The 15827-nt window shown below is 32.7% G+C and overlaps 2 protein-coding genes across 4 annotated transcripts; both read right to left on the bottom strand.

Moving 5' to 3' along the window:
• Window positions 1–346: 346 nt before the first annotated feature.
• Window positions 347–12587, bottom strand: SMC3 (structural maintenance of chromosome 3). Of its 3 annotated transcripts, none has more exons than XM_088218125.1 (28): window positions 12281–12586; window positions 11777–11866; window positions 11504–11605; window positions 11030–11206; window positions 10788–10918; window positions 10241–10319; window positions 10006–10163; window positions 9847–9922; window positions 9493–9621; window positions 9284–9428; window positions 8958–9088; window positions 8291–8443; window positions 8018–8207; window positions 7414–7547; window positions 6719–6877; window positions 4798–5106; window positions 4538–4714; window positions 4254–4337; window positions 3955–4164; window positions 3761–3850; window positions 3552–3673; window positions 3316–3471; window positions 2546–2653; window positions 2399–2459; window positions 1151–1285; window positions 962–1049; window positions 801–873; window positions 347–689 (listed from the first exon to the last, which is right to left on the bottom strand). In XM_088218125.1, the coding sequence occupies exons 1-28, from the start codon at window positions 12431–12433 to the stop codon at window positions 569–571; spliced, it is 3741 nt and encodes a 1246-aa protein (XP_088074251.1). In that variant the 5' UTR covers window positions 12434–12586; the 3' UTR covers window positions 347–568. The 3 variants fall into 3 exon arrangements, with proteins under 3 accessions (XP_088074251.1, XP_088074255.1, XP_088074260.1); XM_088218129.1 differs by having other exon boundaries at window positions 11777–11869; window positions 12281–12420; XM_088218134.1 differs by lacking the exons at window positions 347–689; window positions 801–873; window positions 962–1049 and having other exon boundaries at window positions 1179–1285; window positions 2399–2439; window positions 12281–12587.
• A 1247-nt stretch (window positions 12588–13834) lies between these two features.
• GASA4 (GAST1 protein homolog 4) lies at window positions 13835–15133 on the bottom strand. The gene is made up of 4 exons (XM_022034959.2): window positions 14971–15133; window positions 14845–14886; window positions 14704–14737; window positions 13835–14320 (listed from the first exon to the last, which is right to left on the bottom strand). The coding sequence occupies exons 1-4, from the start codon at window positions 15031–15033 to the stop codon at window positions 14139–14141; spliced, it is 321 nt and encodes a 106-aa protein (XP_021890651.2). The 5' UTR covers window positions 15034–15133; the 3' UTR covers window positions 13835–14138.
• Window positions 15134–15827: the final 694 nt, after the last annotated feature.

Here is a 15827-nt window from a genome sequence, read left to right as displayed (position 1 = left end):
GTTAATTTTTATTATTGTATAATCTTTTTATTTTAATATTTATTATTAATTCTAAAACACTAAAAATATGAGATCCTAGTTTATATTAAAAAAATATTTATATAATATTAAAATTAAAATTACTAAAAATTATTAATAAAACATTTATCAACTCAAGTAATAAGGAGAGGTTGAATCTTGAAGAATCATGAATGTACATGAGGCATTGGAGTACCATTATTTGCCTTATTATAATGATAATAAAAATCAATAAAAGATGGTTACAAAATATTTTAATTTCTTCCCCTAATCACACATTTTCTCCAAATCAGTAATAAAAATGTTATGAAAAGATTTAACAAAAAAATACATTAATGCTATTGCTGATCATTATTAGCCTTTAGCCAAAAGAAATCTTGGATCTGAGTAACTGATATCTGGAAGTTACAGAGTTCGCCATTTGATTACTAGTTCATTAAATACACGACCAACAGGACTGTCAATATATATATATATATATATATACACATTGAAAGTGCTTAAATATGTAACTTCGGAGTTATACACTAATAACCATACAACTACTACATCAAGCAGCCTTTTCACACACCACAAAACTCCCAGGATTTATAGTAATGCTTTTGGTGCAGTTATCGGTCTTGTATATTCCAACAAGTCGATCTGCCAACTCAAACATGTTGTTTCTAAGGCTGCAGGTACCAAAAATGCATTAGATTTTATTAAAAGGAAAAAAAGAAAAACAAAAGATGTTGCTTGATAGAATTCACTTGGGAGGGAGAGAAGAGGGAGATTCAAACTACCTAATAATTATAAATTGAGCATCCTTAGTCCGGTCCTTCACATAATGTCCCACAATAGAGACATTCTTGAAGTCTGAAGCACAAAACAAAATAGGCATGAAAAATACGGAAAGATCTGGATAACATAGTAGGAGGAATTAAATACATGATATGATAAGTACCCAGAGCAGCATCAATTTCATCCATTACATAAAGTGGGGTAGGTTTGTAGTGATGGAGTGCAAATACAAGAGCCAATGAGCTAAGAGTCTGAAAAATGTTGGACAGCTTGTGTTAGAGAACCAAAACGTGAAGATAGCACGTCCAGAATCCAAGGCCAAATAATTGAACGAAATATATTTGGAACTAACCTTTTCACCACCAGATAAATTTGCAATATTTTTCCAACTCTTTTTAGGAGGTCTAACACTGAAAACAACACCTTCAGAAAACGGATCCAAAGAATCAACAAGTTCAAGTTCAGCATCACCTCCAAGAGTAATCATCTGCGACAGCTCAGTATGTACAAAAGGCAAAGTTACAAAGAAGAGATAACAGAGACATGCAATTCATCAGAATATGATATAGGCAGCATTGAGATGAAATTCTCAATTGGTTGCAAATAGGCAAGGTTTCTGTTGAAACTACTAAGGATTAGTGTACTTCTATTAAAAAGGCAAAACACCACAGAGCCGACAAAGAAGTAGCTCCGCATCTTTCTGGTGCCAACAAAGAAGTAGCTCGGCACCTTCTGGCCATTTAACCAACGCAGTAAACAATAACAAATAAGAAAGAGACTCATTTGCACAAATAAAACCATTCAAATGCAAGGCATGTTTCCATAAGACATTAGATAACATTTGGTAAATGAATGAACAGAGTAGGATAAAACTAAACACGGTCGATAAAAATGGTACATACAGGACTATACTGGATAAATTGGTTATATTAAATGTTTAGTAATCAATAAAAAGTACAAAAACATGTAGCTGATTACTAAAATGTTTTTTGTATTCTTTCCTTTTTAATTTTTCAGTTTTAGTGAATAATTTAATATTTTTAGTATTTATACAAAAATATCAAATTCAAATTAGTTTTAAACAACTAACATTACTTAAAAATTTGATAATTAATTTTTAAGAAAAAAATTGAATTATTCATATTAATAAATTATCGACACCAAAATTATCATTTTATTTTTTATAATTAATTTTTAAGAAAAATACCAAACTATTCTTACTAATAAATTATTCATTTGTAAGATATACAGGGATTATATCAATGATTGATATGTGAGTATACAATTAATCTTGTAAGATATATACTATTTTGTTAAAGTGATTATTTATATTAAAGATAAATTATAATTTAGAATAATTAAAAAAGATGAGCATTTTGATCTTTTAAGAGTTTTAGATGTGTACCAAAAATTAGAACAAATTAGTTCCACCAAAAAGAAGGAAATTTTTTGTTTCACTTTGTCATTTTGAATTTTCTATTGTTTTGTTCCTTATTTTTTGCTCCCAAACATAGACCTGAAGACTTTTTAACAGTGTTCCGTCCCATCAAATTTCTCTTGCCAAACACTACCATAGAGATCAAAAGGTTAGCAGACAAACCTGATACATCTCTTTCAGCTTCAATGATATTATGTTAAATCCTGCCATGAATTCATCCAACCTAACAGTAATTCACTTTAGAAGTAAATTATTGAAAAGAAATAGAATAAAAGACATCTATATAAGTTTTTTAAGGGAAAGCCGTACCTCTTCTTTCTCCATTCATCATATTGCTTCTTTATATCATCACGTTCCTGAGTAACCATGCTAAGTTCTTCAACTCGGTCATTGTACAATGACACCTTTGTCCGATATCTATAATAATGAACACTTATAGTGAATTGCTCACCAGAATATCAATTAAAATCTTCAAATATCAAAGAAAAAACAATTAGAGATGGCAATGAGGCAAATTCAGGCTGAATTCAAGTAAATCAGTTCCAGGTTTTGGGTGATTCAGATTCTAAGGTCATTCACTTCTTTAATCATTCAGGTTTCAAATTAATTGAGTTTCATCTCACATGTATATCAAGTTTTGTGAATATTGAATTAATTGAGTTCACTTCAGCTTTCAGGGCTTTTTTTCCATCGCAAAAAGAATTCATGTTTTTCTAAGTTCCATTATTTCACATTTTGTCTTGGTAAGGACTGATCCAAATGGTGGCAAGTTTTCACTTTTAGATTTGGAGCTTAATTGTAGTTATCTTTTGGATTTTCAAGTTCTTCAAGTTTTAAATTATCTGTGCTAGTTAATTTTGGGTTTTCTAGTATTGCAGCCATGTCATTCAAGTTGTGTTATTCACAGTTATGGCTATTCAAAATTTCATATTGTTTAGATAACAATTTATTTCTGTTCAGATTATTCGGATTTCATATTGAGTCAATTTGAGTCAAGTCAGATTAGAATTTGGGCTGGTTGATTCAAGACAACAGGATGGTGTCAGGTTTTTTCATTGCTAAACATTAAGGAAACTTACTCTGCAATTGATTCAAGATTTGGAGTCATCTCCTTCAACTGCACTTCCAACAAAGCTACCATTTCAATGGCCTGTTTTAGGTCGCTATCCTGATTTAGACTATCGTCCATCAAGGTTGCTTGAAGCTTCTCAGGGTCCACTAGATCTTTCTGAATTCTGCAACCAATAAGATACAATATAAGATCTCTTAAAGCCATACAACCATCCTCATGTCAAGATATTTTCCATTAACATACTGCTTCATGTGCTTTGTGAGAGCAATCTGCAAGTCCTCAAGCCTTTTCTTGTATCCCTTCCCTTTCATTTCCAACTCCTTGTACATTTTCTTCATGTCTTGTAATTTGAACTCTCGGTCAACCTATGATGCCAATGATTACTAGACATGACATTTAAATTTCAGCAAATCAAGAGAAGATTACAAATGAAGTATATTATTGACACATACCTCTGATGTTCGCAACTCATCCACACTTTTCTTTACTTTTTCATAATTGACCTTTGCTGAGTCTAATACAACTTTGTGTTCATCAATCAACTAACAAAAACATAAAGGAAAAGAAAAGGAAAAAAGTTGCAAACCACAATGAATATTCTTTCTAATCCATCACTTTGAGGTGAAAGAGGGAGGAGAGTTACAACCTTCTGTGTCTCCTTATATTTCTCTTGAACCTTAAATGCTTTTTGCTCTATTTCTTTGAACATTTCCCGCAGTCTTTCATTCTCTGAAGAGAGCCGATCTCTCTCCTTCTTGGAATCCTCAATCCCCTTTGTTAACTTCTTTATCATTTTTTGACCTGTTTCTATTTGAACTCTGTGATGGTTGATCTCTGTGCTATTCTTGTCAATATCCTACTCAATTGATAACTTTGCTTAATATAAACACTCAGAAAAAGAAATTAGAGGAAAAGAAATGTATGCCACAGTAACGCCTCACTTACAGATTGAATCTTATCAACCTTTGCTTTTTGTATTTTTAACCTTTCACCGCCAGCGTTTTCAATTTTACTCTGTAGCTCAGAAGCCTAAAAAACAGAGATAGAGATAAACGTGATAGTCTCCTTCATTATCTTTGCTTTTACATAAATATAAAACACGCAAAAGAATTACCAAGCAGAAATCAGGATGAACACTAACAGGGATACAAGTAGATATACTGCAACATATTTGAAAAAGACATGGCTTAGTTGCAATTTAAATAGCACAATTGGCAATATCACCGCACCTTCTCCTTCAGTTGCTTAGACCCCTGTATGAGACGATCAATCTCCTTTTCTTCCGCAGAAACAATTCTGTTGAGCTCTTTGAGTCTGTCAATCTCTTCCTTCTTCGGTTGGGATGCAGCTTCCAAGGAACTCAGTTGGTTTTCAAGATAACCATGCTCTGACTTCAAACTGTCAATCTGTTGATAGAAAAGTATAATTCCATTTAATAAATCCTGGATTCTACAAATGAGATATATCTATAATCTAGAACAAACAGAACCTCTTTCTGCCCTTTTGCTAATTCCATCTCCAGGTGTGCAGCTTCTTTTTCTGTAGCTTGGTATTGTCTTACTGTATCAGCAATTCTTTGGCGGATGCTTATTAACTTATCAACCATTCCGGAGAGCTCCTTCTCAGCATTCTCAACAGCTTCTCCAGATACGCTAGTGGCTCGAATAGATGTCCCTATCTTCCCACCACGTGGCTTACTTCCTCCACCACTCATAGTACCGGATTTTTCGAAAAGAGCACCATCAATAGTAACCACGCGTCGAAATTCTCTGTTTCCACCATATGCAATGCGTGTTGCCTATACAAAATGCAATTTGTAGGCTTATCAAAATCATCCTTCATAACAAACCTCTGAAAATATTACTAAGCTCTACCATTTCAGTTATATTTTCTGGAGATGATCAAACACACGATGTAGCAAAACAACCACTCAAAAACCTAACATGCATAAACCATTTCATAATCAACATATGATAAAAGAAGTTCATCCTGTTTGTCAAAGAAAACTCTATTGTAAAACTACTTGAAAATGGTAAATGACTTGACAAAATAATTGTTCCTAATTTCTCAAAACAAATTTGCTAGCTGCATATGGTTGAGAAATGTAAATGTTTTATGTTAGATTCTGTCAATAGCAAAATAGCTAAATCCTTATTCTTATCAGTCCCGGCTTTATTTCATTGAATTTTGGTATAATGCATACAGTACAATTCAATAATGTCTAATCTCAAACTGTTTACAACAGTGACTTCTGATTTGTAATTAATATCCATCATAAAAAATTCAAACAGCAAAGAACACACAATTCAAAATAGTAAATTCTGAGAAGTGAATTCAAAAAACAACAATTGACATCAGCCTGCCTCTTGCGAGGAGGAAATGGAAAGTGTTAAAAGAAAGTAATCTATCTCACTCACGAATGCATGCAAAGATGCTTAAAGGATAGAACTCACAACAGAAACATTTAACAAAAGAATTCTTGTCATATTTCACTAGAGAATTTTGAATCTTTTATTATCAGATATAACTATATGCTTATTTGGCCAGACTTCTCACTTTTACTTCTATTTCTGCTGCCAACGAGTAAAAATCTAGTCAAACACCAAAACCAGAAGAGTTTCCAATTTAAAGCAGAATCTAATTTCAGTTATAGACAAATATGATCAAAAGCTATAGATGCCTATAAAACATAATGTCTCTGTTAGAAGTAAATAATATTTTTAACGAGTAAATTTATTAATTTTATATTTGAATGCTTACTAATTTAATATTATAATAGTAATTATTATTAATAATATTATGTTTGGTATGAATTATTTAAATTTTTATTATTTTAAAATTAAATATTAGAGTCAAATAAATATTTTTTATATTGAACAAAGAAAAAACAAATTAACAAAATAAATATTTTAAAATAATGTAAATTATCAGAAAATTTTCTAATATACATGTTGTATATTATTTATATAATTTTAATAATTATTGTTCATTGTTATGTAGTTTTTTATAATTCCTAAATTTATTATTAATTTTATAATATAATATTACAATTTATATTGAGAGCAATTTTTGTAGCAAATTCAACCAAACAGTATTTTCATCTTAAAACTAATTTTATTGAAAGTCAATTGCACAGTTATTCCAGTAGTTCACAGCAATAAGTACCATGGGACTAGACGAATACTAAGTAATATGATATCAGTGAAAAAACAAAGAGACGGAGAAAATGACCATCTCTAAACTATCGAACATTTGCCTCCATTACCAAGAAACCAACATGTGCTTCCAATCTTTAGTTCCTTTAAATTGGGATGGTGATCAGCAGTAAGAGTTGCGAATATGCATATTCATCATTCTTATAACCTTGTTTGGCTAAGTAGTTAGCATATGTCAACAAAATTGAAAACTACCTGATCAAGATCTTTAGCCACAACAGTGTTTCCCAAGGCAGCATAGAAAGCAAGTTTCATTCTTTCATCCTGAACTCTAATCAAGTCAAAAAGACGTGGAACTCCCTCTGGGGTGCTTACATGCTCTCTTGATTTCTGTATAAGATCAAGCTGTTTCTCCTGCAAGAAGAAATTAAAAGGAAAATCACAATATATTAATGAAGTATGACCTGAACTTCAAAATTGTAGATTGCCATATCATAACAACCTGATTAAAAAACTTAAGCTACTCTTTACTACCAGCTTGACCTCCAAAATGCTAGTGTACTTACCTCATGAAATTTGAAAACACTAATAATCTTGCATATCCTTTTTTTATTAGTGAACCTGCTTTTACTGAAAATTATTTTTAAAATAATTTAAACAACTCACATCACAAGCACCAACTTCAATCTGCAGTTTGTACATGCATTAGACTCTTGTATTCTAATGTTGTCTCTTCAATTTAATAGAACAAAAGATTCTAACTAAAAGAAATACTAAATCAGGTACCAAATTGTATCTTCAGAACAGGCAACTCTATTATCAAATAGAGTTTTACCTAGTCATAAAATATATGGTTCCCCAGTACCAAACTAGTAGGCTTCCGATAAGCTGTTGAATCAACCAAGATAACTGTTACACCTTCCAGCTCAATAAAAAGATTCAATACTAACCAGTATCATGAAAGTTGCAACACCAAGACTCTCTCTGCGGAGTAGCTCAACACAGGCTTGTGCTGCCGCAGTTGTTTCCACAACTATATAATCAAGGCCGGGACATGCTGTTGATATAGCAACATCATATTTTGCTGCCATAACTCAATCATTAGCATAGACACTGACAGAAGCAATATCAGAAAATTTTCGAATCTAAAAAGATAAGAAAATATCCTGCTTATGTGCTAGAACTACAGGTAGACAGAGGACCAAACAGGAGAAGAGCCTCAATGTTACAATTAGCAGAACCAAGCAAAACTCAAATGTATATAAATCTGAACCTACTTCCATTGCATTTATATCACAGAAAGAAAACCAAAATGAAGGATCTCAATGTTACAAGTAGCAAAATCAAATACAGATATCATGCTTTCCATACAGAATTTGAAAACGGGAACTTCAGGTTACAAAAGCATGCTTCTATGGAACTCAAAATCACTCATTAATCTTTCTCAAAGAAAATGCAATGGAAGTAGACGGAAGCAAGAAGTGTTTGTTAAACTTAAAAATATGGCTGGAGGTTACTGAAAATTATTAACCAACCATGTCGCAAAATGCTTACCATCAATAGCGCCTAAATCACCCATTCTACCATATATTCCCTCAATTCTGTTGGATTCCTTGGCCCGCAAAATTGCTTTCAGAACTGAACCTTGACTTTTCTCAGAATCCATCACAGACTTCAGTTCAGCAAGTTTCTCTCTTGCAGCTTGTTCAAGAGGAATCAATGATTCTTGTTCTTTAACGTATGCCTACGAAAGCATAGGTTTCTCTAAATCCCATAACTGAAAATAACAAGGGTAAAGAGAAAACTCATTAGATCATGAAGAGAAACCTGTTCCACTTTTCGAGCCTCCAGTGCTTCAAACTTTTTCTTTCCTAAATCACTTTGGATATTTTCAATTGCTGCAGTTTTTGTTTCAGTTCTTCTCAATATATCATCCATCTGTTTCTGAGCATCCACAAAAGCCTTACGAGCAGCTTCATGCTGAGACATTGAATAAGCACATTCAGCAAACTATGGGACATCCACCTCTAACAATGGATTCAAATAGAGTTACTAAAGGATGTAATATACAAGTACTTCAAGATAAATTTCAGATCTCCAGTTTTCTTACTGGGAAAATATAACAAAAATACTTGTACAAATGAAAGCAGCATGATGAATCAAGATACAATCATTAATATGCTGCCTTTTCTGTCAAGGAAAGAAACTAAAGATTTCAATGGATCTGAAAAATATCATCTACGAGAGATCCTCAACATTAAATAAAGGCTACCAGACCTTGCTAAGAATCATTCTACTGAACATATAAGTTTTCAAGGAAAAAAAATTGATCAAACTGTGAGACAGTAAATCAAAACCATTAGCATGCTGCTTCTGACATCGAAACTGTTACAAAAATATGTCATCCAAATGGAGGACTATCTGATATATTACTCTATGATGCAAATCAATAGAATAAATAAGTACAAGGAAATACAAGTTTACCAAAACCCACCTTCTCACTTAGAAGCCTGCTTTCAGAGGATGCAACCTCAAGTTTCCCCTTGTGCACAATCAACTCTTTCTCCCATGGTTCTAGTTCAGTGCGAACCGTCACAAGCTCAGACCGGTACCTCTCAGTCTCAACTAATTGCCAACCAATTAGAGAAGTAATAGCATAGCAAATTAGTTGCACAAAGCTTGTAAGTTTTGTTGAATTCAAAAATTTATTCTACGCTTAGGACTAAAATTTTGATCGCATTCATAGTTTATAAGTGAAATAGTAAGAAAATCCAACTAAAAAACTAATTACTAATTACCAATCAAAGAATATTATAAAACCTTTAGAATTCTCTTTAATTTCCTCTAGAACTTTCTCCTCATCCAACAAGATTTTCTGCATCTTTGGTATATTGTCCTCGAGTTTTGGGATTAAATTTGTTGATTTCTCATTCTCCTTTGTCATCTCATCAATCTTTGCTGAATCCTGCAATTGAGACCAAAAGTAAGGTGTCCGCAAAGTTCAAAAAGAAACCATATGGCATAGCTACCTTCTCAATTTTATCCTCTAGCTTTTTGATCTTTTGTTTCATGTGCTTCAAATCCTCCCGGTACTTAACATCCTGCCTTTCAAAATCCTTAAACTTTTCTTTACAGCCTCTGAGAGCACCATCAAGTTCCTAATTGTTCAAAGGAAAAAAGATAATTGAAAAAAACTCATTTGCCAAGCATTACGGAAACCCAAAAGAAATGTATACTGATAACACATAATGTAATCATGAGATAGTACAGAGATGAATATGCTCAAGTTTGGTTTTACAGGCAAGAAAATCAAATATCATACTCGTACTGTCTTTTCTCATGTATATTTTATTCACAAGAGCACCAGTCCATTTAGTGCAAACCTCTTGTCTTTTGATATGTTTGTCATGTATAGACTCGAGCTCCTTCAGTGTCTTATTACTCTCTTGAATCTTCTCCCTAAGAAACAAAATGATTATTTTATGCAAAACATTTGATGTTAACCATGGACAAGAAATCAGAATATATCATAATCACAATACCTATCATTCTTTAAATTTTCCTCTAAGCCAAATATATTTTCTTTTTGTTCAGCCAATTTAATACCGGTATCTTCACATGCCAACTTTGTGGCTTTCTCTTGCCATTTCAATAGCGATAACTCCTTCAGCATGTAGCCTTCTGCTTCATTCTTCACATCCTGTTACATAGAAATACAGTAATAGATTTGACACACGTACTTAAAAATGAAATTCAGATGTAGAAGCATATGCTAACCTCAAGATTATCTCTTTCTTTCTCAGCTAACTTAACCATTTGCACAACACCAGATCTTTTCTCATTGAGAGACTCTAACCTATGAGACCAGTGAAGATAGAGAAATAGCAAAGAATTAAACTTTTGAATGTTCTACAACAAAGCAGAATGCTAATGGTCTTTCATAATATGGTGGTGGAGCGAACAGCAGACATCATGTTATCCATACAGAAACTATCACCAAAAAGTAAGGCTGAAAGCTACAAATATTAACCCTGGAAAATGAAATACATCATTCCTCAAATAGATAAGTAAACAAATAAGAGTACATCACTTCAATAGCATTCAACAATCATCAGGACATACATTTTGTCTTAGAATCACACATCTTTTATGGCCAGTTACCAGATTTGCAATGTGAATCTTCTAAGCAATAAAAAAAGATATTGCCTTGTAATACCACATTCACTCAAAATGATGTCAACTTATTAATGGAATCTGCTGGAACTATGGTAGACAGGAAGAAAAGCATGTAAAATTTCTGAATGGTTTGCAGAAATTGACTCACTGTTTATACGATTCATCAATTTTCTCCACATATTTGTTAGTACCAATTATATCCTCAAGATATTCAAGAAAACCTTCATCATGTAGACCTTGAGCTTTTGGCTTCATCAGTGAAATCTGCTCGACCTCACCCTTATAAAAAAAAAACAAAACAAAACAAAACAAAACAAAAGAAAAACAAATATCATAAAACAGATAACAAACAATTACCTAAATTCCAAGCATCTCATTATGATAGTGAACCTGAAGAATCAAGAAACGATTGTTGTCTAAGTCGACCCCTTTCCCTTTTAGTTTCCTGGTAACTTCAGTAAAATTGCTAGAGCGATCATTGATGTAATACTTCGAGGAGTTATCTCGAAATGCAACTCGGCTAATCACAAAATCACTTCCAGGAACAGTTTCATAGGTTCCATCATCCTATTGACGATAAAAGTTCAGTTTAGAAAGACCTGTATACTATTTCTGAATCTGGTAAATCAGACAAATAAAAAGAAAATAAACTAATATGTTGACTTAAAATCGTATAGACATCCAATATGAACATTTTCATTACTGAAAAGAAAATGAATGACCGAGAATATAAGGATGTAAAGTTTAGATCCCATGTCCTTGGTATCTTCCAGTTATATTTAGAAGTATCTTTCAACCCTTTTGCCAGCACCCCCCGCCCCACCCAAATTTTTAAAAGAAAAAATCTAAAATTGAATAAATTACCAGGTCAACAATCTCCTGAAAGTGTACAGAAACACCTGCACTATCCAGGTTCTGATGGTTCGTTGAATTGTGAATAAGCTCCGAAACTTTGTTAAGTCGCATCTAAGCATTAAACCAGCAAAAGTACACACAGACATGAGACATAGAAGTGGAAATGTACTGCGTGTGTTAATGGAAATGGCTATATGGTTATTAGGAGTTACATAGTACCCAGAGTAGCAAATCAAGAAGCAAAAAAAAAAAAAAAAAAAAGCAATTTGCAAATATTAGTACCTGCTTAGCTCGCTTCCCAAATACAAATAGCATTGCATCTATTACGTTACTCTTCCCACTACCATTGGGTCCAACAACTGCAGAAAAACTCTACTGGGCAGAAGAGCAGCAGAAAACAAGGGAATTATAAGAGGAAGAGAGGGAAGAGATATATATAAATATAGATATGTAGCGCAGAGAGAGAGAGAGAGAGAGAGAGAGAGAGAGCTTTGCAATAAATAAATTAGAGGCTCCGCTGGGTTGCTGAGAAACGAAGAGAAGACTACTAGCAAAAGAAACAACTTTGGAATTATTTCATGTCTATTTGTTGAATCCAGCGCTAAGACAAGCATAATAATGAATCAATTCCACCTAATTATCCAGTGCAACTGAATTGTATTAAGGTTTCGTTACGGAAGTAAAAATCAAATTTCTTCCCTCATTATCCCGTCAGTAACTAAACCGGAACCCTAGCTTTTTTAAACTGCACGTAATGAATACCTACAGAAATTGATAGACTCAAACCTTGTGGAAGGGACCAACGCGTTGTTCACCTGCGTAAGATTTGAAGTTCCTCATTACCAATTCCCTGATGTACAGCCTCGGGGTTCTCGGACTTCCCTGAGCAGAATTGGACGCGCCCCTTGGCGTGACATCGTCCGCCGACTCCATTACCATCTCGTTGAGTCAACTTAGTGACTTATAATCAGACGATTGAAAAAACTTCCGCAATGATGCGAACTCGTTAGACACAATCAGATTAGTGGCATTCGTGATGGAGCTGGACTTTGGAGAGACGAGAAATGAATTTGATAAATCAAATGACATGGCGGGAAAATAAAAACTTGATTAAAAAAAAAATTTCCATTTTTCAAATGAGTGAAGAAAGACTAGCTTTAAAATCTATTTCTTTTTAAAACATTCTTTGTGTTTCAAATTACTAATTTAGTTATTAAATGAAAAGGTTTAAATTCTTAATTTTTTTATTATTAGTTATATTACTTAAATAAAATGAATTACTTTTCTTTTTATTTATTAAGATTACTTAAAATACGAATAAAACAAAAAAAAAATGTGAAAATAAAAAGAAAAGGAATAATCCTACTTTAGGAATGGTGGACACGAAACTTGTCCACAAAATTGAAGTGTAACATGTAAATACTGGGAAAATTTGTGTAGAATAGTTATAATTAATATGGAGGAGCACATGACAATAATAAAGTAAATTCAAATGCAAAATACATGAATACATCAATTTTATAAATTTTGTGTTTATGTTTCTAAATTAAAAAAAAAAAAAAACATTGACAAAAGAATGATACAGCTATAAAATAAAAATTATTACAAAAATAGTAGTTAAAAATGAACAAATGCATTCACCAATTTCCTAAAGAAAACATATATAAATTGTGATAATTGTGCTTGATCGATAATTCTATAAATAATTGTATAATTGAAGAAAATTTTCAAAATAATTATATGTGCGTAAGATAGTGTCTGTCAAACTTCCAATAAGCTGCTCAACTTCTGCTATACCCCCTTTCATTTCGTTTAATTCTTTGAATTCTTACGGAGCCAGGGCTGCACTAGTTCCACTTATGTGTGTGTGTTTATTTATATATACATATATATATATATACACACACACAGACATACATATAAACAGAACACAACTCATGGTAAATTGTGTTTGAAACTCTTTTAGATCTGAATAGATATTATTTAATGCACCACAGAGAAACAGTGGTCAAATAATTCAGTACCTGAGGAAATCCTCATATTTGATTCTATGTACTTTTCTCTTTATAAAAAAAAAAAAGGTCTCTTATCACTGATATATGGTTTGCTTCCCTTTTTTTTTTATTTTTTCTCTTTTTCTGTTGCATAGTGAGATTTTGATGTTTCACATAGTTGAATCTTTCTTTTATTTTCTGATCCACATCTGCTTTCTTTCGTTTTCTTCTTCCTTTTCTCTTTCCATGGATGCAAAGGATATAGAGAAACACTCTTGCCATTTCCATAATCAATTCAAGGCAATCGGCACGGCGCAAATAATTTTTCAATACTTTGAATTGAATCTAAAGCAGCAAAAGAAGATGTTTCATTGATAATTATATAAATAATATTAGCCACTCTCATTCTAGCCAATACAATACCGTCATGGAGTGACAACAATAGCGGTACAAAACCGTATTCAACTCATCGTCATACTTTAATATATTTATAAATAAAAGTTATAACCCCAAGGAAGACAAACCCAGTACAAAACCCAAAGAGAACGTACTAACTATATATATATATAAATATATATGTAGAGTTAGTGCCCCTTGAGTAGTTTCAGTTGAAAACAAGTATTTGATGTGGTAATTAGAAGTTTTGAAGTTCAAGGGCACTTGGGTCCTCCTTCCTTGGTCTTCCAATTGTTGTAGCAAGGGCACACAGCCTTGTTACCATAATAACCAGGTGGTACACACAGACATTTCCTGCAGCATTTCTGACAGAAGAACATGCATGGCTTATGGTACTGAGTCCTCTTACATCTCCTCGTGCATTGTGATGGGCATTCTGGTCATTTCATTCCCCATAATAAATAAATCAATAATTTCTTTCTTTTTTTTTTTTAGAAAAAAAATGAAAATTTCCATCATTTTGCCTCTGAAAATGGTCAAACTTTCAGTCTTGGATTCCTTTCTCTACTACTCTTACCTACTGTATCTAGTGACCAGCATTATTACCTGAGGAGTTCGACCTTAGTTTTGACCAGCAAGACAGTGGTCAATTTCAAATTGTTGAAGAAATTTAATTTTTTATTTAGTCTCCAATATGGGTAATTATAATTATAAATCTGTCATCTCAAAATCAAAATGGGTATTTAGAAGGTCTTAGAATATTCCTTGTTTAACCACAGGAAAGTAAACCAGAAGAGATGAAAATGAAGATGTACTTACGGTAACTCCTGAGACTCCCAGGTCCATAATGTTTCTGGCATTACAAACAAGCATAAAAATCAAACTGCATCAGCAAAAACAATTTCCTTTGATCTACAAACATGTAATCTAATGTCAAAAAAAGAGGGAGAAAAGATTTACTCTGTCATAGTGATGGCCTCCTTGCCCATGTGCTGCCATGACCTGCACAATGCCAAACAATCAAATCAGCTATCTCTGTTTTCTCTTCTCTGAGAATTGAAGAAATGAGAAAATAAGGGTTGTCACCATGGCTTGGAGCATCGAGATAGCAAAAAGAGCTAAAAGCAAGACAGCTGAAAACTTAGCCATACTGCTAAAAAAAAAAAAAAAAAAGCAAACCCCTCTCAACCAGTGAATCACAATAACCTAAATTGATGAGGAAGAAGGAGAGGGGTTTGATAGTGTAGTAATGCTGTGCGAAGGGTATATATAGAGCTGGTGGGCTTAATAATTGTCACCTGCACTAGGACAAATAGCCTTTACCATGGTCTTTCCTCTTGATATGCGACACATGGCCTGTCTCCTTTCTTTTATTTATTTATTTATTTTTGTCTTAAAGGTTAATGCTATAAAATTATTATTTTTTATTAATTATATAATACATATGCAAAAATGACTGTTGTCGATTGTCATATTCCATTAAAGAGGTTAAATTTATGTCCACTTTGCATTATTAACTGGAGGTCAATTATAAGTCTGAAGGCAACAGATTGTACAGCCTATCCTATCTCTCTCAAGGTGACAAAGAAAATTAAATGTCTAAGTTTAGAACAATATATAAACAAAGTAGATTTTGTTTTTACCCCCACCCAGACGGGTCTTATCGTTTTCACTACATTCATTGACTGGTATGTACAGTACCATAGAAAATGGTTTAGTTTGGTATAGCAACCGGTAAGTCATAATGATTATAATAATATATGTTGTATTTTATTACTTTATATAATGTCTATATCTTCTCAATATAATTTATATAATGTATATTCCCTTTTTTAATAATCGCCATGATGTATATTGATTGAACATGTGATGCGCATTTTCAAGATTCGGGCAGGGTAACTATAAATTTTCTGCGTCTTAGAATATTGTTAAAAAAAAAAAAA

This window comes from Carica papaya, chromosome 1 (genome assembly GCF_054855325.1).
Source record: "Carica papaya isolate Zhongbai chromosome 1, ASM5485532v1, whole genome shotgun sequence".
Classification (NCBI taxonomy): domain Eukaryota; kingdom Viridiplantae; phylum Streptophyta; class Magnoliopsida; order Brassicales; family Caricaceae; genus Carica; species Carica papaya.
The sequence above is the reverse complement of the archived record's forward strand: the minus strand, read 5'-3'. Positions and strand labels throughout refer to the sequence as shown.